The sequence below is a fragment of the Salarias fasciatus genome, assembly GCF_902148845.1.
Source record: "Salarias fasciatus chromosome 7 unlocalized genomic scaffold, fSalaFa1.1 super_scaffold_4, whole genome shotgun sequence".
Lineage (NCBI taxonomy): Eukaryota > Metazoa > Chordata > Actinopteri > Blenniiformes > Blenniidae > Salarias > Salarias fasciatus.
In genome coordinates, this window is record NW_021941229.1 from 2,339,831 (window position 1) to 2,355,679 (window position 15,849).

Sequence of the window (15,849 nt, forward strand, 5' to 3'; positions counted from 1 at the left end):
TTAGCAGATTAGCATTGTTTTGGCATTAGCATCATTTTAGCATTAGAGTTAGTTGGTTAGATCATTTAGCGTAGTACACAGGCGTAATTTACGTAGGGTTGGTGGGTTATAAAAACCCACAAGCCCCCCGGGCGCTCCTACGCTCCGTGTTCCGAGTGAGCACCACTCTGCGCAGCTCCGACACTCCGTGTGAGCACCACACCGACCGTCACCGCTTGGACTCGCTCGGCCAGCATGCGCTGTCACAACAACTGTTGATATAGCCAATTGACTGTTGTGGTAAAGATAAATATTAAGTCACTGTGTACAGACAAATCCAAGGCACTTCCCGTGGTGCTGAAATAGCCAATCCACCATTGTAGTACAGAGTATCAGTTGGTCACTGTATCCGTGAAAATCCAAGGCACTGTCCATGATGCTGAAATAGCTAATCCACTGTTGTGGTGCAGAATGTTTGTGGGTCACTCTTTCATGATGACTCCAAGGCACTGTCCATGGTTCTGAAATAGCCAATCTACTGTTTTGTTTAAGATCAAAAGTGAGTCTCTATTCTTTGAGGAAATCCAATTCGCTGTCCATGGTCCAGATATAGCCAATTGAGTGTTGTGGTAAAGATTAATATCAAGTCTCTGTTTACAGATAAATCCAAGACGCTGTCCATGGTGCTGAAATAGCCAACCCACCATTGTGGTGCAGAGTATCAGTTGATCGCAGTATCATTAAAAATCCTCGGCACTGTCCATGGTGCTGAAATACCCAAACCCACCATTTTGGTAAAGATTAACAGTGGGTCTTTATTCATTGATGAATTCCATTCCATTGATGGGGGGGCTCCGCATGTAACGTCGGAGCGAGGATGGTGCGGTGCTCGTGCTATTATATTTGGCCGATTTAGTTTGAAGGGGCACAACATTTATTTGAGGGGACCAGGCCCCCTTTTGCCCCTGCGTAGACCTGGTCCTGGCTGCCGTGTTACAAGCTGGGCCCAACAGCATCAGCTAGTCAGCGCTAACTGGTCGTTCAGTAATTAAGGGCTGCTCTCTCAGTAGGAATTGAGGTTAAAAGCTTCTGTTTTGGCTATTTTCCAAACATTTTAGTGTTTAACGTTGAAGACGAGATATATTCAGTTGCCAATACAACATAACACAACATAATACACATAATACACCATAATACATAATACAATAGGTAGCCACATTTGCAGTTTTTCTTCATTTGTTCTATTGCTTTGTTTGCAGAAGCAATTCGGAAGAATTTTGAGGAGGCTACAGACGACCAAATCCGCTCAGCCATGGGACTCCATTGTTTTGCAGCAATAAAACAAACAAAAAAAAATCTAAAAAAAAAAAAAAAGTTAATGTTGTTATTGTTATGGTTTTAATTTTGGATTTACAATTTGTTCTATTTTTTTTCACTGCAATGTTTATGTAACCCACCTCCAGAAGGGTTAATAAATACAATCCATTAATTTTCAGTCATTATTTAATTATTTCTTTATGTTTATAAGTGTTTTGTATTTATTGTATCTAGTGAAGCAGCTTAACCTCACTATTGCACAGACGGAGCACGCGTCTTCACTTCCGTGTGAGAGAGAAAAACGGGAAAAAAGGTATGAAAACTGTACAATGTCGCAGTCAAACTGAGAAATGAAGTTGTTGATACCATGCTCCGAAAATTCCGTTTCAGAGAGAGGAAAAACCGTCGTTGAAGCACTTTCCGGCCGCATTTCTCCTGAAAAAACCATTGTTAAGCTAGTCGCCACCTGTTGCAATGTGTGTGTATGTGGAGATGTCATGAGGTGACCATGCTGTTTCAATTAAGGGTGTTTTGTACATTTTAAGTTGTTTTTGATTCATGTTTTGCACTTTAAAGCATTTATATTAATGGATTGATGGTGAAATTTGACTGGAATGAGCACATTATGAGAGTTTTACTTTGTGAAATGCCTCATCTTTTGCACATGTGATGGGAAGTTAAAATGTCTTCAGAAGGTGTACAAGAAGTCATTTTAAGTTCATTTAAGTTGCTTAGAAGCAGCAAAGCTGTAATTTAAGTTACTTAGGTTATGAGAACTTATGTATTTCAGTGAAAATCTCTTCTCTGATGTTAAAAAAACTAGAAAAGCAGAGAAACACATGAGGAAGCACATGTTATGCCTTCATGTAGAAGTAAGAATTCATTGGTTGAATGAAATCTTTAAAACATTATTCCTTTTAATTCAAATTGATTTAAATACATTTTGACATGATAAACTCTTAATTGTTAAGATTAATTATGGTTTTCAGCATGTAACCCATAGTATTTTGATTCCTGTTTGATAAAGATTGTCAGTGTTGTACAACCACCTTGAATTGAACATTTAGGTGATGATTTGAAGAGGTTCTATGCATTGAATTGAATTGTAAACCTGTTTTCTAAATACAGGTCAGGTTCTATTGTGATGCTTGGAAAGAGTGAAGCTTCAGCTTTTGTGTCTGACAAAGCTGATGAGCGATCCAGCTGATGGCGAGCTCCCAGTCCACCTTCGGTGCTTCAAGCAGAACTTTTAATTTCGCCACACCACTTAACGGATTCAGTGGTAGGATTTGTGTCAGTCCAACTGACCGGCACCAACGAAAGCCTTCCTTGGATGTCCTTGAATCTTGACTTTTGACTTTTGGCTTTGACTTTTGGATCCAAACCACCGAGGAACACTCCCATTTGGACATTTATTTTATTTTATTTCTTAGTTTATGGGCCCAAGGTTGTAATGTTACTGTGTTTTGTATTGTTAAGATCTTTGTGGAACTAAAGAGTTTCAAATCATTCTGCCTCTGTGTCCAGTGGTTATCGTTTCACTCGGCTCCTGCGAACCTCGTATGTGATATGTACATACCCTGAAGTGGGTTACATTTAAAAAAAAAAAAACTTTAAATATTTTATGTAGGTAGTTTGTATTAGAGTTTGTGCTTCTCTTTTCAAGTGGTCTAAAGAAATTAAAAATATTTTTTGGACATTCATATTTTTGAATTTTATTCAAAAGATATTGGTTTAGATTACAGTACTAATGGTTTAAAAAGGAGATAAGATTAAAATTATTTTTAAATATAGGTTTGTGGTGAATAATTAAAAAATTGCAGTGGCTGCATTTTTATTAGAATATCCTAATAATACGTTCAATAGACGTAATAAGACGAGTGGTTTCTGTAAGGGGTTTAAATTTGGTACAAAAGTAAACTTGTAGTAAACGTCTAAATTTACGCCTATAAATAGATGTTCATTAGCGGTTATTTAAACGTCTAAGATCAAAAGAGGCATATACATTTGGTATATAAATGAAAGTCTGACGTCTACAAATAGACATATATTAGTGGTTATTTAAACGTCTAAGATGAGACGAGGCGTACAGACGTAGACGGCTAAAAGATGGCTAATGCTTAGATGTCTAAAAGACGTCTATGTTAGACCGCTAAAAAACTTTAATTTTTAGACCGCTGGTGGACCAATTTCAGACTAGATGTCAAAGAAACATTTAGACATCATTTAGACGTCATTTAGACTGAAAAATGCTCGGTGGGACTCAAAGTGCATGTGTACATCATGTAAGAGAACAGAACTAACTCAGTATTAGCTCACAGCAATAAGCTAACGTCACAATCAGTGTACTACACATCATGCTAAAGGCTAACAGAATAAGCTACATAGCTAGAGCTAACTAGCAAAGAATTCGGCAATTCTACCACAGAAAGTAACATACATCTGCAACAGGCACCATCAACACGCAGCAACAAAACAATGAATCGCTACTTACAGACGTATAATCACTCAGACTTGTCATAGAAAGGGAGATGATGCACAGGCTGCACTGAAGGGGAGCTACTGCTGGAGACAGCAATATTAAAAAACCAGTAGGGGGTACTGTTGCAGGAAGATTAAAAGGCAGAACACTCCCCACCTGGTATTACATTGTGATACCACTGTCAACTAAAACATAACATGCTGGGGGCCCCGTAAAACAATTAAGTGTCTTTTGACAGAAGGAGAACAACTTCTGAGATGGGGCTCAGGAAAACCTTGATGGCACCTTGACTGATGATTCTCACTTCGACCTTGCATGTTTTCCCATCAGCACTAGGAAGAGTCTTCTGGATGACTCCGACAGGCCATTCATTGCGTCTGGCCTGATTATCTCTGAGAAGGACGACATCTCCCTCTTGAACGCTTGGTTTATCCTCTGTCCACTTTCTGCATTTTTGGAGTGTTGCCAGGTCTTCCATTCGCCAGCGCTTCCAGAACGTGTCGGCTAGAAATTGGACTTGTCTCCATTGATTTCTATGCAGATCTTTCTGGTCGAACTCTCCTTGAGGGGGTAGCAGAGGACTGATCTTTATATATATATATATATATATATATATATATATATATATATATATATATATATATATATATATACATACATATATATATATGTATATAATACTTGTATTTTCTTCCTTTAACCTGTTTTGTTTTTATATTTTTAGCTGGGGGACTACCAATGGAAATTAGCTTGGTAGCTAGAATTGGGTACATTTGCATTTTATTTTTCTTAAAGTGTGTATTAATGTACATTGTCCCTGCATTAAATAAACTAAATTCAAATTCAAATTCAAATCTTTTGAGTCAGCAGCATGGCAGGTGTTAGGAGAGTGGGCATTTCAGGATCCACTGATACCGGCACCAACGGTCTGGCGTTCATCATGGCCATAACCTCTGCCATCAATGTTGTGAATACCTCATGAGTGAGAGGAGCTGCACCTGCACGTAGTAGCATTGTGTCCAAGATGTGGCATGCAATCCCTATCATCCTTTCCCACGAGCCGCCCATGTGGGAAGAGTGAGGCGGGTTGAAAGTCCAGGTGCACCCTTGACGAGCAAGGTAGTTCTTGAGCTTGGAGTCTTCCGCGTAGATCTTTAACTCCTTGCAGGCTCCGACATAATTGGTGCTGCAGTCAGAGCGGAGTTGCTTGGCAGGCTCACGGACAGCGAAGAATCTTCGCAAAGCATTGATGAAGGAAGACGTGGACATGGATTCTATTACCTCAATGTGCACAGCACGGGTACTCATGCACGTAAACAGAACTGCCCAACGCTTGCTTTCAGCGCGGCCTCCTCTAGTTCGGCGTGAGGTGATCAACCAGGGTCCGAAGGCATCGAGACCTACATGTGTGAAAGGAGGCTCCTTGGCAAGACTATCGGTAGGTAGGTCGGCCATTTTCTGCTCCATAAACTTTCCCCTCAGCTTCCTGCAGGTCACGCATTTATGGATCACTCTGGAAACCACATGTTTGCTTTACACAATCCACAACCCTGCAGCCCGGAGGGCACCCTCTGTGAAATGGCGCCCTTGGTGAGCTACCTCCTCATGATAATGCCTTACCAAGAGAGTTGCAATGTGACTGTTTTTTGGAATGGTCACTGGGTGCTTCTCATAGTTAGGGAGATCAGCTGATGAAATACGTCCTCCGATTCTCAGCAAACCGTCTTTGTCAATGGTGGGATTAAGTTTCTTCAGAGGACTTTGTTTTGAGAGTTTACCACCCTTCTCCAAGCACCTGATCTCTTCTTTGTAGGCTTCCTGTTGAGCACTCCGAATGACCACAGTCTTTGTTTGCCAAAGTACATCAACAGCGTGATCTTGAGAGATTTGTGCTGCAGCTCGCACAGTGTGTATGAGTCATCCCACGGCCCTTAATATTGACCTCCAGGTTGAGAATTGTTCGAAACGGCTTGCTCCAAGTTGACCCTTTGCAGTTTTGGTAGAGAACACTCCAACCACAGGCCGGATCTCTTCATCCACGTCTGGCTCAATCAGTGCAAAGGCTCCTTCTGGTGAGGGTTTCTCTTTTTCCAACTGTCTTAGGAACTCTGGGCCAGAGAACCAGTTGGTGTTCTTTAGGGTTGCTGCTGACATAGGTCTTGTGGCGTGATCAGCTGGATTACTTTCAGTTGTGATGTGGTTCCACTGTTCTGGGCAACTAGACTTGAGGATACGGTTGACTCGGTTAGACACATACATGTAGAACCTTCTGGAGGTGTTATGAATGTATCCAAGGACGATCCTGCTGTTCGTGTAGAAGTCAACCGCGTTTACAACCTCATCAATCTCACTGAGGATCAAGTCCACCATCTCCACTGCCAAAACAGCACACACAGTTCCAAACGTGGAACTGTGTGAGCTGGCTGAGGCGCCAGCTTGGCTTTTCCCATGACGAACCCCACGTGGCACTGGCCTTTCTCATCAATGACTCAGAAATAGGCGACCTCTGCAATGGCCATCACTGAGGCGTCAGAGAAGACACACAACTGCCGATGTTGGGCTGAAGCAAGGGACGCAGGGAAGTAAGTTCTTGGGATGCTCAAACCCTCAAGGCCTGAAAGAGATTCCTTCCCTGCTTCCCAGGGTATTTCCTTTTGGAAATGTCCTGGGAAATGCCCTCCTTTTTCTGCAGGAAGAGTGGTGTCCCAGTCGAAATCCCCGCTCGATATTTCTCTGACCAGTGCTTTCCCTTGCATGGTGATGGGAGCAACCAGTCCAAGGGGATCAAACAAACTGTTGACAGTTGACAGGATGTCCCTACGGGTGAACGGCTTCTTTTCTTGTTTAGACACTTGAAAGGTGATGCAATGTGTCTGAAGATTCCAGACCAGTCTAAGGCTGCGTTGTGGTGGCAGAGCTTCGGTTCCTAAGTCAAGGTCTTTTAGATCGTTGGCGAGATCTTCTGCAGGAAAAGCTGCCATCACTGCAGCACTGTCGGAAGTGATTTTGTGAAGGCGCAAATTGGACACTGCTAACATCTCCCTTGTTCTTGTCAACAGGTCGATTGCTTCTGCTTCTGTGGGGACTGATGTGAGGCCATCATCCACGTAAAAGTTTCTCATCACGATTGCTGACAGTCTGCGCCATACTCATCTTCACACTGCTGGACAGCTCATCATGTTGGTATGTTGGATGTTTTAATGCTTTAATCTTTCAAGCTCAATGAGCGCATTACCATGATAATGTCGGGCTGATACGGCCGTCCGCTTTGCTCCTCATAACATTGGTTTGTAATAACCCATCTCCTTCACTTCCTACCAGCCACAGCCAGAAATTCACCATAAACATTACTGCATGGTTCCTCAATCCAAGTCAAAACTTCTCCAGGGTTGCCAGATCTGACTCATTGTTTTCAGGCCAAATACAACATAAATCCCATCTAGCTCGATAAAAGCCGAATCCTCAACCTCTGTAGAAATTCGTGAAACTACTATTTGCGTAATAAAGAACATGTCATGAGGACACAGCTGTACATAAAAAAATTAAGAAAACAGGAACTCTAACAGGATCTGGCAACACTGGTCTTCTGAGTGGACAGATGCAGCTACTTCACGTATACTCAAGTTCATGGTACACACTATTTCATTTCTAATGCCTTCATTCACTCACAGCTTGACACTTTTTCAGTTAAGCACAAATAATTTCGCTCTGTCACGTTATCAGAAGCATTTTTCTGTGAAATCTTTCTTTTCTTTCAATTTTATGCTGTTGGGAATTACTTTTTAAAGAAGATGCAGATATTTCTAGCTAAAACTGCAAACTCTGGTGTCAGTCAAATCTAAAAACTGATGTGCGAACTGATGACTTGCACATCTGTGGAATATTCTGGTGATTCGTTATGTCATGAATGTAAAGGTGAAGAAACAACGAAACGAAGTGTTTGCTGTTCATTTATTCTGCATCTACATGTTTATACAAACTGAGATAAAATTCATCTGATGAGACAATACATTCATATCTACAGAGCATAAATAATCTTACAGGTTGTTCTGTACATGAGCGTGGAGCAGGGAGAGAGGCGGTGTGAGAACACACACACACACCTCACGGGTCTGCGGGTCAAACGCGCTTGCTGTAAGGCTTCTGAAGAACCCAGTCCTTTGAACCCGTCCTCCTTCAGCAGGGACTCCTCCCAACACCGCTACGTTAAGGCTCCTGTTCTCACCAGAACCCTGGAAGAAGTCTGACCTGTTCTCCAGACGTCCCGCAGAGCCGCCGAGGAAAGCCCTTTGACGTTAAGGCTTCAGTATGAACGAGTGAGTGAACGAGTGAACGAGCGGAGGAGGCTGCAGCCGGGACAGACTGATGACAGGCAGCGGTTTGACATGTGGACGTCCCTCCTGGTTCGACACGGCTCCATACAGGAGGTGAGAACGCTTTGAAATGCTCCGACTGCCGGAGAAATGGGTCGACCTGCACGACTAACCGGACCGAGCCCTACCGCTACCAACCAGCCAGAACATTAGGACCACGCTGTCAGGGTAGAATGGTGAGAGCAGGGGAGTTGAACCCACAACCCACCATGTAGCGGTCATGTCACTGCTGGTCCCGATGTGTCCACTGGGGGGCGCACTGACACTCTGCTCCAAAGATCTTCATATTAAACAGGATTTAAAATTAGGTTATCACACAGCAAATGCTGATAATCTTAAAAACAAAATCTGCTTTTTTCCATTATCTGAAGTAAAAAATCTAAGAAAAGAATCCAAATTCCATTATTTCCTCACAGATCAGGCTGGATCTAGCAGACACATCAGACAGCTGGTCATAATGTTGTGGCTCATTGTGTGAGCACTCAAAAGAGCAAACCATAGGATTACCCTACATTTATTCTGAAGGACGAAGCACCTCCTGACAGGAGGGCCGACGCCGTCTGTACTGAAATTTCCCGTATAAAGTAACTTTAAACATTGATTTCATCCCGAGTCGTGCTGCTCAGCAGCACTACGGCCAGAGGATCTCAGGAGGTTTTCACCTGCTGACTGTGGAAAACTCAGCGCTGCGGCTGACAGAAGGTATTTTTTCTTCTACAATGAAGAAACGAAGGTGAGATAAATGAGAAGTGAGACAGAGGAGCTCTGAAGACGATTAAGTCCTTGCCACTCAGAGTGAGGAACCGAGGCTCTGCCGGGCGGGCCAGAGGCGGAGCGGTCCACTGCTCCACTGCTCCCCGTGATGGAGGGCGAGATGGTCCGTCGTGGCTCTAACGTCTGACCTCTAGTGTTGTGTACTCGTGACGGTCCCCAGCCTGCCGGACCTGGATCGCTCTGAGCCGCCCGGCCGGCTGCTCTCAGTTGCTGACGGCGGCCTCGGGGCCGGCGGCGGGCGCCGCGGGGATGCGAGGCATCTTCTTGGCTGGACTGGGGATGTGCTGGAGGGAGGAGACACAGAAACAGCAGCAGCGTGAGTGTTTCCGTTCAAACCGACAACCTCAGGGACATTACATCAAGTGTAACACCACATCTCAACACCAGGTGGTGTCATGAGTCAGTGGGGCAGAAGGATCAGCTGTGCTGACAGACAACAGTAAATATATTTAGCTTCTGAGCTTCACTGGACTGAAATTCCTGCTGGAGACACTTGGTTACAACATCGTTGACCGATCAGACGTGAGGAAGTGAATCTGAGATCAGCTGGAGGTTTACTGGCAGTTACGCTTTAATAAACACCCTCTACTTTTAAAGCTGTGGTTTCTCTTACTGACAGCGTGAGAGGACTTCTACAACAGGACACTATTTTTTTCCTTTTTAATACCGCAAATAGGCATACTTGTAGCTCGACTGCATCGTATTTGTCATATTTTGGGACAGCTTGTCAACAAGGAGCCGTTAATGTTGAGGATTTCACTGCAGTGAGACTCGGCTTTCCTTCAGTCACACTCAGCTGCTTCTAAGCCGACGTATGAAATCCATGAAACGCCACGCCGCTGTAAACACACATCTTAATACACACACACCAGACACCTTTATTACACAGGTGGATCTGATCACACACAAAACCAATCCTGCAGTTATAAACGTCTCATTTAGCTTTGCTTAACGTAAAAGCTTTAATTAGAAATGTGTTCAGTTTCTCAGTGTGTGTGTGTGTGTGTGTGTGTTGCTGCACTTTCAGATCCAAACACTGGAAGAGGCGCCTGAGGCAGTCACCACCAGTTCGTCAATGAAAGAAACCCAGCAGCAGGTTGTAATCAGAATAAAATTTATTAGGACGGCAGCCTGAATAAAAATATATAAATAGTGCAGATCACAGCTGAGGGACTGGGGGGTTATTGCACCGGGTTTAGAGTCGGGTCTCTCTCCTCCAGGGCGGCGGGGGGAGAGGGAGGCGTCCGGGGCGGGCGGGGGTCCTTTAAGTGACGGACGGCCTCCTTTTGTAGTCGGCCACCTTCACCACCCGCTGCGGGTCACCGTACACACACCGTTAGTGCCGCACTCTGTGTGTGTCTGAGGTTTAGCCTCAACTCAAAGCGACACATACACACACACCCTTGCTACAGGAGCTCCTCCCACACACAGACACACACCCTGTGGAGAGAAGCAGCAGCAGGTGAAAGGCAGGCGGCGGACGGCGTACCTCGGCGGCCGAGCTGGAGCGCAGGCGGTCCGGCTCCGGCACCAGGTCGTCGTCCAGAGGGCGGCGGGCGTACTCCCTGCGGTGCTTGTCGTCCACCCGGGTCAGGTACCAGGTCCCGGGAAACAGGTCCTCCAGCGAGCTCTGGGGGACGTAGCTGGCTGTCGGGACGACAAGAGATCAGCAATTAATGGAAACTCCGGCTTCAAATCATCCCATGGGAGGATTCTGACGGCTTCCGCTGATGATGATAGAGGAGGCGAGTGTGAAGCAGCGCCACACCTAAGTGGTGAGTCTCCTCTCTCAGCTGCATGGTCTCGGAGAAGACGGCGGGGGACACCTTCGTCCTGGAGTCCAGCCTCACCTTCAGGTCGCTCAAGCTGGACACCAGTTTGTCCAGACTGGAGCCTGAAACGGCAAACAGAGGAACTCTTAGCAATCCATTCATTTAAGCCCATAACACAACTTTAACTGAATTCCCCCTGTGTGTGTGTGTGTGTGTGTGTGTGTTCTCCTCACCGGGTGTGTGGTCCTGTGTGACTCTCAGAGAGTACAGCGTCGCAGCGAAGCCCGATCCGTAGGAGAAGACTCCGATCCTCTGCCCGGCGATCTGTGAAGGAGTGTGTCTGCAGACACACGGTGTGGTTACAGCCGGCCGGACGCCGCTCGTCTGCATGCTGCAGTGTGTTGCTGTTGTCGTTGTCGTTGTGGAGACTCACAGTGCGATGACGGACGCCAGGCAGCCGTACACCGACGGGGTGTACATGTTCCCGTTCTGATTGGAGATAAGCAGCGACGGCTTGGTCTTCCTCTCAAACAGGTCTGCGCTGGCCTTCATGAAGGCTTTCTCCACGTCCCGGTCGAAGTAGGTATCCTCTGGCCGCACGTCCCTGTCACACACACACACACACGATGAGCAAAACAACCACCGGCAGCCGTTTCTGCTCTGCAGGGGAAGCAGTGTACCTGAAGGCGTCGAGGCCGGCGAAGGGTCCGCTCTCAGTGTTGGGGCTGGGATGGTTCAGGAAGTCATTCAGCATCAGCCTGGCCAGGGACTTCTGCACCAGCTTGCAGTAGGGAGAGTGGAACACGAGGAAGCCGAAGTCCTCCAGGCTGAAGCTCTTGTCTACAGCCTCTGTCCGAACAGGAAGGAGCGGACTATGTTAGAGGAAACCACGCTGAGACCCTCCTCCCCCCTCCTCCTCTCAAACAGCACAGACAGAGGCAAAGCAAGAGGGAGAAAACGCTCTAAAGAAGATATGAGCGGTGAAAAATCTGCTTCAATGAGCTCCGCTCCATCAGGTACCTTGAACATGGATACGTCTCGCCACGTTAAATGACTTTATGCTCACTGAACCCGAGTAAACTTCTTAGCACAGCAAGTCGGTAACGACTTAAACCCTCTGAGCTAATTAGATCATTAGTTCCTGGGGAACCAACTCTCTCCTCCACCGGTCCCGGTGGGTCGTGCTCCTGAGCGTGGTCATAATGTTCTGGCTGACGCTCACCTCGCTGCCACTGGGCGTGGATCTTGTTGCGGTACAGGGAGTAGCAGCGGTCCAAGGCACTCAGGTAGCACTCGATGGACAGCTTGCCGTCCACCACCGGATACTCCGACACCATGTCCGGCTTGTAGAAGTCGTAGGCGTGCTGCATGTGGGTTCCCCGCAGACCTGACGTTCCACACACGTAGAAAAAAAAAACTGTTCATAACACTGAGGTCTACAATCTAACATCCAGCAACACTACAACCAAGTGTTCTGTAATGTCAGGATTTACTGTAAGGGAATAACTGTTCAAAAGTGTCATTATTTAATCAGTGTTCACCATTAAAATCTGCTCCTTCCTCAATTAATGTTGAATAATAAAAAGGTTATCATTTCTTAAATTGTAAAACTGCTGCATGTCTCCACTGAAACATATTCAAACCACAATCAACAGGCAAAGTAAATATCTGAAACAGAGCGACACGCTCAGTGAAACGAGGAATCAGTCTGATAGTTTCCATCATGACTGAAGTTGAATTTTTCATCCCAAGAAAAGGCAAAAAAACAAATCTGTACTAACTGCATAACACTGATCAATGATCGATAGTCATGACGTAACCATTAAAAACAAACAGCGAGCCACCTGACTCGTATCTCAGGGCTGATCAGATAAGACAGTCAGTTCTGCCGACTGTGAGCAGAGGTGGACGTCTGACACACTGAGCGCTGACTGAACACACTCGGGCTGGACTGACCTCGCTCGAAGGCCAGCGGAGCGTTGGGCCCGACCAGCATGGCCACGGCTCCGGCGCCGCCCGTCGGCCGGGCGCTTCCCGTGGCGTACACGGCGATGTCTCCCGCCACCACCAGCGCGTATCGGCCTGCAGAGGACAGACACAGACAGACAGATGTGCTAAGAAGTCACAGGCAAGTTGAACTTTGACCTGTGAGGCCGTCCCCCTGTGTGACCCACCGTCCCACGAGCTGGACTCCACCCAGTTGACGGCATTGAAGAGTGCGGCCGTTCCACCGTAGCAGGCGTTTGTGGTGTCGATCCCCTCCACGTCCGCGTTGCCGGAGTCCTCAAACAGCTGCATGAGGACCGTCTTGACCGACTTGGACTTGTCGATGAGGGTCTCCGTGCCGACCTCCAGCCGCCCGATGCTGTCGTAGGAGAGGCTGTTCCTCTCCATCAGCCGCTGCACCGCCGTCAGGCACAGGGAGTTGATGTCCTCGCGGTCGGAGCAGAAGCCCATGCGAGCCTGGCCCAGGCCGACGGTGTATTTGCCCGCCGACACGCCGTCATACTGCTCCAGCTCGGCCTGGTCCACGTACTGGGAGGGGAAGTACATCTCCAGGGCGATGATCCCTACGTCTTTGGGCCATGGTCCCAAACAGCTGACGGGGGCTGAGCCAGGCATCCTGCACAGGGGAGCAGAGGATTCACCGTCAGCCTCACATCCAGACACCGGCACCAGAGCAGCAGACCACACGGTTAGGACAGGTTAAAGAGGGGGACGATGAGCACAGCTCACAGCACAAAACCAAACACCAGACTAAGACAGACATCTCCTCTAACCCTGGAGCTGCAGGTCCCCTGTCCTCTCCCTGTCCTTATAATCAGATGAAGCAGGGAAACCTGTGACCCCTGCAGGGCAGGAGCCCCCGGTACCACTGCTGGAAGCCTCCTGCTTCAAAAGTTCATGAATTCCATACAAGTGGCAAGAACACTGGCCTGAAGCGAGCTAGCAGACTAGCGAAGACACGGACACGGCTACTTCTTACAGCCGCAAACACAACATGGTTACAGCGTTTAAATGTCCCTGAATGCACCGAAACCTCCGCTGACAGGGAGGCTAACAGCTAGCTAGGCTAGCTTCCACCTCCCCAGTAAAGTTTGTCCAGTGGAAGTAGCATCACGGGCACGTGCAGAGCGACATACCGGTTTGACTGACGGGACCCGACAACGACCGGGCAGGAGGAGAAACTGGGGGAAAGGGCGTCGGGATTTCCTGGAACTTAAGCAGTTTATGACCGCTAGCGTAAAGCGGTCGGCTGTCACTCTGACAGGTCACACATCCATGTGAAAGAAAAGCAACTCGCACGAAAAGACAGCCTCTGTTTAATTAAAGACTGCTACACAGATAGCCAGAATCCCACCACGGAAAGGAGAGCAGAGTCTGCAAAACAACAACAATGCTGATAATAAGGGTGTGTTTTAAATTTTCTGTCCGGACCAAAATAGCAGACGCACCGCGTCTGGCGGAACGCTGGGGCTGCCCGGAGCTGCCCGGAGCTGCCTGGAGCTCCCCGCGGTGACTTCAGTTCAGCAGAAACTGGGTCATAAAGGTTTACCCGCTGCTAAGGACCGCTAACTTTTATGGTCCAGTAAAAACAAGCCAGACATCCCGAAATAAAATAATAAAAAACAAGGGAGGGAACTCTTTCTGCCTATCCCGAGCACGCACGGACAGTGACCGCGGCTGTTTGTGACTTCCCGTTCCGCAGACACGTGCACTGAGCGTCGCAGTACAAACCACCGTCCTCACCTGAGTGTGAAGTCCGCTCCAGCGAAGGTCTGAGGTCTCTGCGGCCTGTGTGCGTCCTACCCGGCGGTCCCTGCCACCCGGCCGCGTTTTACGTGTATTTATGCCGGACGATGACGGTGCAGCACAGCACCTGGCCTCCTGGCCAATCCCCGCGCACGAGCACCATGCGGCGCGACGCTTCTGTCGACCTCTGGCCAATCAGAAGCCGGGAATCACAACCACGCGCCGGAGCCGCGGTGTCTATCCAATCGGGTGACATGTACGATGTCTGGTGAGAGAGGATGGGCCAATCAAGCTGCGGGAATAATTCCTGGCGCGGGAGACATCTTAGCGGGCGGCGCTCGAAGTCCGGCTGCCTGAGTGCCGCCGAGCTCACCTGTGTGCAGGTGGTCTGATCCGTGCAGTTCACCTGTGTGCAGGTGTGCAAATAAAATACACAAACATAACTGAAAGCTCTTATGTGAACAACACTTTTTTTGTTTTTATTTTTTTACGTAGTGTAAATTAAATGCATCAGTTACGTGAACGTGTGCTTTTCCAGATCAACAGCAGCATGCATCCTAGAATATAGCATATCAATGGAATCATGCAATGAGTTTTAGCAAAGTATAATCATAATTTGGAATTATTGTACCTCTAATAATAATAATAATAATAATAATAATAATAATAATAATAATAATAGTAATAATAATAATAATAATAACATTTTTTTTTTGGTCCAATGAAGATAGAATACACAAATCGACAGAAATAGTGTAATTAAAAAGTTCTAATGAGTTTTTTTTTTCCTCTACAGTTTAAGAAAGTTGATTTTCAAGGTAAAGCTAGAAAAACAATGTGGGACATAAAAGGTGAAGTGATGTCTGATGTCTTTTTAATTCCATGGTAGGTGATGACTTATTATTCACAAAACATCATAAATCAAAGGGCAACAGCGGCGTCAAGGACAGGTGGGGAGACGTGCTGCTGTTTTCCACGTGGAGAAAACTTGTGTGAAGGTCAGAACAAATACAAGATTGTAACAAATGTAACACCCTGAGCCACTAACCAGTTACTCCAGGACGTCTCTGTGGGGGGTCCTCAGGTCTGAGACAGCCTGGAGGTGTCTGCAGTAGACCCTGTGTTGTTGAGGATGGTTAGGGGAGCAAGGGTTGGAGGGTTTCTCCTAAAATCCTCCTGAGCTCAGTGCTCTTGTCTCATGGCAGGAATAGTTAAATTTCCTCCTGCTGTCCAAAATCTGGTCCTTGGGGCTATTTAGAGACAATAATCTTCATCATCTGAATCATGTGTCCCTCTGGGTTTGTGCGTGTCCCTGGTCTGCACCCATTGTTAATGAAACCCTGAAGGAACGACTGACTGGTGGCGGTAATGCTCCTAAGTTGGTTGCCAACCGCTGTAA

General features: G+C 46.8%; 1 protein-coding gene across 3 annotated transcripts; it reads right to left on the reverse strand.

Moving 5' to 3' along the window:
* Window positions 1–7,715: 7,715 nt before the first annotated feature.
* Window positions 7,716–14,564, reverse strand: hmgcs1 (3-hydroxy-3-methylglutaryl-CoA synthase 1 (soluble)). Of its 3 annotated transcripts, none has more exons than XM_030085457.1 (10): window positions 14,448–14,564; window positions 12,872–13,320; window positions 12,654–12,779; window positions 11,920–12,084; window positions 11,378–11,546; window positions 11,131–11,301; window positions 10,931–11,037; window positions 10,694–10,819; window positions 10,415–10,572; window positions 7,716–9,209 (listed from the first exon to the last, which is right to left on the reverse strand). In XM_030085457.1, exons 2-10 carry the CDS (start codon window positions 13,317–13,319, stop codon window positions 9,129–9,131), a joined length of 1,551 nt encoding a protein of 516 aa, XP_029941317.1. In that variant the 5' UTR covers window position 13,320; window positions 14,448–14,564; the 3' UTR covers window positions 7,716–9,128. The 3 variants fall into 3 exon arrangements, with proteins under 3 accessions (XP_029941317.1, XP_029941318.1, XP_029941319.1); XM_030085458.1 differs by lacking the exon at window positions 14,448–14,564 and adding an exon at window positions 13,841–13,984; XM_030085459.1 differs by lacking the exon at window positions 7,716–9,209 and adding an exon at window positions 10,066–10,237.
* Between the last annotated feature and the right edge of the window lie 1,285 nt (window positions 14,565–15,849).